This window comes from Diuraphis noxia, unplaced genomic scaffold (assembly GCF_037042655.1).
Source record: "Diuraphis noxia isolate RWA-SAM2 unplaced genomic scaffold, SU_Dnox_SAM2 contig0003, whole genome shotgun sequence".
Taxonomy (NCBI): domain Eukaryota; kingdom Metazoa; phylum Arthropoda; class Insecta; order Hemiptera; family Aphididae; genus Diuraphis; species Diuraphis noxia.
This window is the reverse complement of record NW_028301713.1, coordinates 63,377,733-63,383,990: the sequence shown is the minus strand read 5'-3', so window position 1 is coordinate 63,383,990 and position 6,258 is coordinate 63,377,733. Positions and strand designations below refer to the sequence as shown.

Below are 6,258 nucleotides of genomic sequence, written 5' to 3'. Positions count from 1 at the left end.
TTATAAAAATGGGGAGGGACCTATATCGTCGGGTAACATCGTGATTTTTAGGAACTGGTAATTAAAACACTAATCGTGGGTAAAAGACAACAGTGATAAATTAGTCGTTTCCGCAGATATAGTATTCTATACTTAATTATTACATTACGAATAACTATGTGCTATGTAGTTCATGATTCACGTTTTATCGTTTTTAGTGTTTTTAGTGTTTTTACGTTTAATTGTTTTTTAGTATGATCAGAAAATAAAAAAATAAATAAAATTAAATAATTAAAAACCTATCCTGTGGTATGATGTTTACACAATCACTAGTAGATGGCGCTTTTCAACTGTACATTTGGTATCTTTGGCTATAACTTGTAATCATTGTTCAACGGGACGTTTATTTACGTTATTATTTTTCGTGTTTATCTGTATTTTTATAAAATAAGTGTTTAAATGATATATCATCTTCAAAAAACTGAAATCGTTTATTATATTATTTTGTGGTTCTACTTAACACAAACACAGTAAGGTAAGCACTATGTATTTTAAGTATTTGAATTTAAAAAACATATTGTTCTCTGCTTCTTTATAGAATAACTAATGATAAAGGTTTTATCACAACACTACATATGTGAATCAGGATTTTGGGAATATAGATAGATTATATTAATTATTAGACATTGCCCATTAGATATTGGTATTATTTTAATTAAATCCCGGATGAAAAGTCTGGGGATCAAAAAGTCCATTTTGAATAAAAAATGAACAAAAAATGAGGATTTATTTTTTTTTAATGTCGGACAAAAAGTCCAAGTTCAATTTTATTGTCAGACAAAAAGTTCGAATATTTAAAATATTTTATTACATTTTCATCTATTATTATATTATATATAGGTATTTCATGCTACACAAAACAAATAATTCAATACAAACATCGATACCTACAATAATAATAATAATAATTTAAAATAATTCAATACAAATATCGACCATTATAACAGTAATATTAATAATTTAAACTACTTAAGTCAAAATAAACATATTTGTATTGAATTATTTGTTTTGTGTAGTATGAAATACCTATATATAATATAATTAAAGATGAAAATGTAATGAAATATTTTAATTATATTTTTGGACTTTTTGTTCATTTTTTTTTGTTTTTTCAAAATGGATTTTTGACTGATTACCATTTTAATTACCAAGATGCATTATTATTAAGTGTTTATTATTTGAATCAATCCACTTAAATTAAAAAATAATGTATGAATAGAATCGGTTATTTTTTTGAATAGACGTTGTACAATTATTTGAAATTTATAGTCTTAAATATTCTAAATAGTGTCACATATAGGTAATTAGGTATGTATTAATATTAAAAATTAAAAACATTTTTAAATATTCATTTTAAAAATTGGTTTTTAGAAAATGTTATCAGTTAAAAAACTGTTTATCTTACTGGTCTTTAAAAACTGAATATTTTTGTAAAAATAATTACTTTTATTGTTGTAAGGTGTTTTAATTTATTCAACGTAAAGATAAATAATAGTCCCTACTTATCATATTTATGTGACTAAATTAAAAATGTTTAATAAAATAAAATAACATTATTTTATTTATGTATTTATAAATCAAAGTGTAAACACTCTTTTAATAATATCATTCTTTGATTAAAAAAAAAATCTTTTTAGTATTTATATTATGATCCTTATAGTAACCTAATAAAGGTTAGGTAGAAATTATACTTAACCGCTGGTAAAAGTTGATGCATCTTAGGAGTTTAATACTGCGATTATAATTTTCTTCACATATTTTTTATAAGTATGAGAATGAAACAAACCTATTTTAAAAAACGGAATCAATTGAGTATCCCAAAAACTTTTGCCTGAATAACGAGACAGACTTTTAAAATACTTTTCATATAAAAGATGTCTGGCCCCCCTACATATTGTAAACATTGTTTATACTAGTAACAATATATTTTAAAATTTGATAATATTTATTTTTTCATTTATAGATTTAATTGAAAATAAATAAACTAAAATGGATGCGTATGGTAATTCAATACCAGGAACATCAAAAGAATTTGCAAATATAGAAACTACTGAATTAATTTCTACTTATGACTTTGATTGGTTGGAAAAAGAGTTCAAAGATGATGACACCAATGAAGATGTTAAAGTTCCTACAAGTATAGTTCAAAGTTTGAATAAAAATGATAATTATAAATTAGGCCAAATCAAAACAAATCCAAATATTCAAGATTTTTTTGAAGAAATTAATTGTATAGATTTTAGTCAAAATATTGTACAGAGTAAATATACTCTTGCAGAATTATTAGAACAGTGTAACAAATTTATTGATATTTTAGGCCGTAATATAGTTTGTTTAGAAGAAATGACAAATGAAATTAATAGAAATATTGAAGTTTCAAAAAGAAATGCAACCAAGGCTTTTAATTGTACTAAGTTTGAAAAAAAGGCCATGTCTAAGATTACAATGAAACAGTTAAAAATAAAAGCACATTTGGCGAATTTTTTTAAAATTGGTTTATCAAACTGCCCACGGAATCCTCATTTAAGTGAGTTATATGAAAGTGGTAGATTAATATTGTCTTGCAATGGTCGTTTTATACTTGAAGAATGTGTTGAAAGAAATCAATGGAATCAAGAGTTTAAAAATAAATTAGAAAAAGCAATTCATGCTGAAATATTAAATAAAATAAAAATTCCTATGCTAGAACAGCATTTACGTCTTGGTGTAGATAGAGATAAACAAAGTGATCTAAATATAAAACATAAAATTGAAATTGAAATGAAAGATCTAGAAAAAGAAATGGATATTATAACAAAAACCCCATTTAAGCAGTTAGTCTTTCAGTTTATGGACTCAGACTCAAAGTATGATTGGTTACACATTGCAAAAGTAGTTGATAAACCTGATTTACAATGTCAAAGGTTTTGGAATTTAATTTTAAAACCTCATATATCAAGAGCTAAATGGACTAAAAATGAAGATGATCTTTTACTTAGAATTGTTGCAAAAAATGATGAAAGAAATTGGCAAAAAATAACTGATGAAATGGATACTAACCGGAATGAGTTACAATGTTTTGTTCATTATCAAAAATATAAGAAAATGATTCACAAAAAAGGTAAATGGTCAAAACAAGAAGATCAGAAGCTTATAGAGGTAATTAAAGAAAATTCCATAGATACTATAATCAATTGGCAAAGAGTGTATTTTGCTATGCAAGACTATGGAAGATCTGTTGATCAAATTTATGCAAGGTATGTTAATTTTAACACTTTATATTTTATCAATTTAGTATTTTCTAAGATTTTTCATAATGAAATAAATTATTAGACTTAAATCAATTACAGTTGAATTTCTAAAATACTTTTCTCAAAACTAGTTGATAAGTTATTTGATTCTACATTTTATGAGAGTATCCTATTGATTTTATTTTTATTTTTAATTCCACATTTATTTAGATCAATATTAACAATCTAAAAAAAAATCTCAGTTTAATGTTCCCTATTGGCTACATATACTTGTGAATTTTTGATGAGCATTTAACATTTTAAATAAAAATATTGTTTCGTCTCTTTCAGAGAGATTGAATAATTAGTACAAATTTGTAGATATTTATGAACAAGCTTGTGTGTATAATTTTATTCATTTTTCATTTAATTTTGTGTTAACAGATGGATGCATAGTTTAAAACCAGGCATTAAGAAAGGATTTTTAAGTGATGGAGAAAAATATATTATTAAAAATTCTAAAATCAAAAATATACCCCCATCTATAGTATCAATGAATCTGACTAATCGTACACCTGCACAAGTTCGTAATGCTTATCGTAGAATTGTGCTATATGATGAAGATATTTATAGGGGTGGTTGGACAGTTGACGAAGATAAAATGTTACTAAATGCTGTTAATTCACATACACCTAATGAATTTACTTGGAAACAAGTATCTCAACAGGTACCCGGACGTAATGCAGAACAATGCCGCCATAGGTTCAATTTAATTGATAAAAAATTAAGACATAATCCAAAATTGACCATTGACAACATTCCACGCCCATCACGACCTTTCAAACCTAAACAAATACAGTTTTTTCCAGAAGATGATTTAAATGAAAGAGGTTTACATGAAAAATTTAAACACAATCGCCAATTGCTTAAAACATCTAATGTACCGATAGAAACAGATGCTGATCGTAAGTTGAAGAAATCATATTTGGAAAATAAGTTTGTTATTGCGAATTGTAATTTGTCAAGTAAATGTGATCTCTACAGACATGTACTTGATTACTTAGGAGCTAAGTTGGTTGTACCTGAAACTTTTGCTCATATGGATGATTTGATTGATAATGGACTTATGAGTATGATGACTTATATATCAGAGTGTTCCATTGAGCTAATTACATTAGATTCAAGTAATGAACATAATTTGTGCGACCCATTATTGACCTATGAAGGAGTTCACAATGTTTTAAGAACAAGTGATATTACTAATTCCGATATAAGTGAAATAGAAGGCTTGGTAGATATAAGAATAAGAAATATTCAAAAGAAACAACCAAATGAAGGTATCAATACTGAGAATTCTATGAAAAATAAAAAAGATCCACTATTACCATTAAACTTCATTGGTTCTGTACCACCAAATCATGAGACATTTAAAATGTTGTATACATATACAAATGCTCTAAATTCAAGTATGAAAATTGATTACTTTAAAGATTCCAATATGCATTTTGATTGGGATGATGAAGAATCTAAGAAATTACATAAACGTCTTGTGGCTATTTTAAGATTGCCAGCATTATTTTCTAGTTTGATACCGTATAATACAGCAAATATAAATATGATTGTAAATACTGAAGAGGTTAATGATGTTAATATGGTACAGCTTTCAAATTATTCTAAAATTCATTATTCTCATACTAAAAATAAAAAATCCAATTTTTCTTTAAAAAATGTTTTATAAGAGTTATGTTCTTTGATTTCATTAGATTTAATACAATATTAGTGATTACAAGTATATGGCTAAATTTTTATGATATGACTTATAAAAGTGAATAAAATAAAAAATTAATGTGTGTAACGATTAAGTTTTCTACTTGTTTAATATTTTGTTTAATTTGTTAAAAACAAAATAAATTTTACTCTATTTAAGGTGTTAATAATAGTATGGATTATAATCTCAATGATTTCATTTTAAAGACTGACATTTGTATAGTATAAAATATAATTTAATCTGATGAATTATTAAATACAAGTGAACTATATTGCATTTACTTTCTTCATTTATGATTAAGAGCCTTGCTCACTTGTGTTCTCTTCATTTTACAAACACACAATACACCAAAGTGTATGTTTTGAATAATTCATCAAACTCTGTTATGTTTAATTTTAGAGTGAATTGATCTATTATCGAATCTAGAACTAAGATTATTATTTAGTGAATTTTTAGGCTTTTGTTTATATTTTAATTTTAAAATATACACACATTTTACAATTCTGAAATACTCATAACATCACCCCTAACTAACTAAAATTAAATAAAAACCTGTCATCCAATAGATAATATTCTTACTTCTTCAGAGGACGTGATACCTGCATATGTTGTCTCCGTTTTACAATTAGGTACGCAACATTTCTTAAAAATGTTCTTCTCTCAATCTCGTAAGCTTGATTAAAATTGATTTTTATTAAATTACTTCACAATGATAATGGTTAATATTTTATTTTTTGTTTACAAAACCGTTAGATATTTAATACATACTTTTTTTTTATGATTTTAATAGTTTGGAGGGCATTATACCTGCAGTTGCTATCGCCGTTTTACAAGCACGTAAAATAGCAATTTTTACGCTCAGCAGTACACACAAGCTACAAAACTCTGTTAGCTTACAATTTAGAGTGAGAGTGAAATGACCTCTTATAAAATTTAAAGGTAAGATTATTTTCAAGGGCTTTTGGCTTATTATTATATTTTAATTTTAAAGTGAGATGAGTATTTTAAGATACACAATTTACAATTTTAAAATACTCAAAACAGTCGATAACTCGCTTTAAAATTAAAATATAATAAAACGTCTATTAGAAACCCTATAGATGCTAATGTAAGCTTTAAATTTTATTAGAGGTTAATTCACTCTCCAGTCTAAATTTTAAACTAACGGAGCTACGCGTGTTCTGCTGAGCGTAAAATTTACCATGTTAGCACTTGTAAGACGGTGACATACGGGTATCATGT

General features: G+C 25.5%; 1 protein-coding gene across 1 annotated transcript; it reads left to right on the top strand.

Moving 5' to 3' along the window:
- Window positions 1-374: 374 nt before the first annotated feature.
- On the top strand, window positions 375-5,243 carry Pbp95 (proximal sequence element A Pbp95). Its single transcript, XM_015520498.2, has 3 exons — window positions 375-514; window positions 2,003-3,275; window positions 3,693-5,243. Exons 2-3 carry the CDS (start codon window positions 2,029-2,031, stop codon window positions 4,984-4,986), a joined length of 2,541 nt encoding a protein of 846 aa, XP_015375984.1. The 5' UTR covers window positions 375-514; window positions 2,003-2,028; the 3' UTR covers window positions 4,987-5,243.
- Window positions 5,244-6,258: the final 1,015 nt, after the last annotated feature.

Excerpts from the sequence above, each read along its gene's own strand:
- Pbp95 (XM_015520498.2), top strand. The coding sequence starts at position 2,029 with ATGGATGCGTATGGTAATTCAATACCAGGAACATCAAAAGAATTTGCA. Across the intron at positions 3,276-3,692 it reads GTTGATCAAATTTATGCAAG|ATGGATGCATAGTTTAAAAC; the intron begins GTATGTTAATTT and ends TTGTGTTAACAG.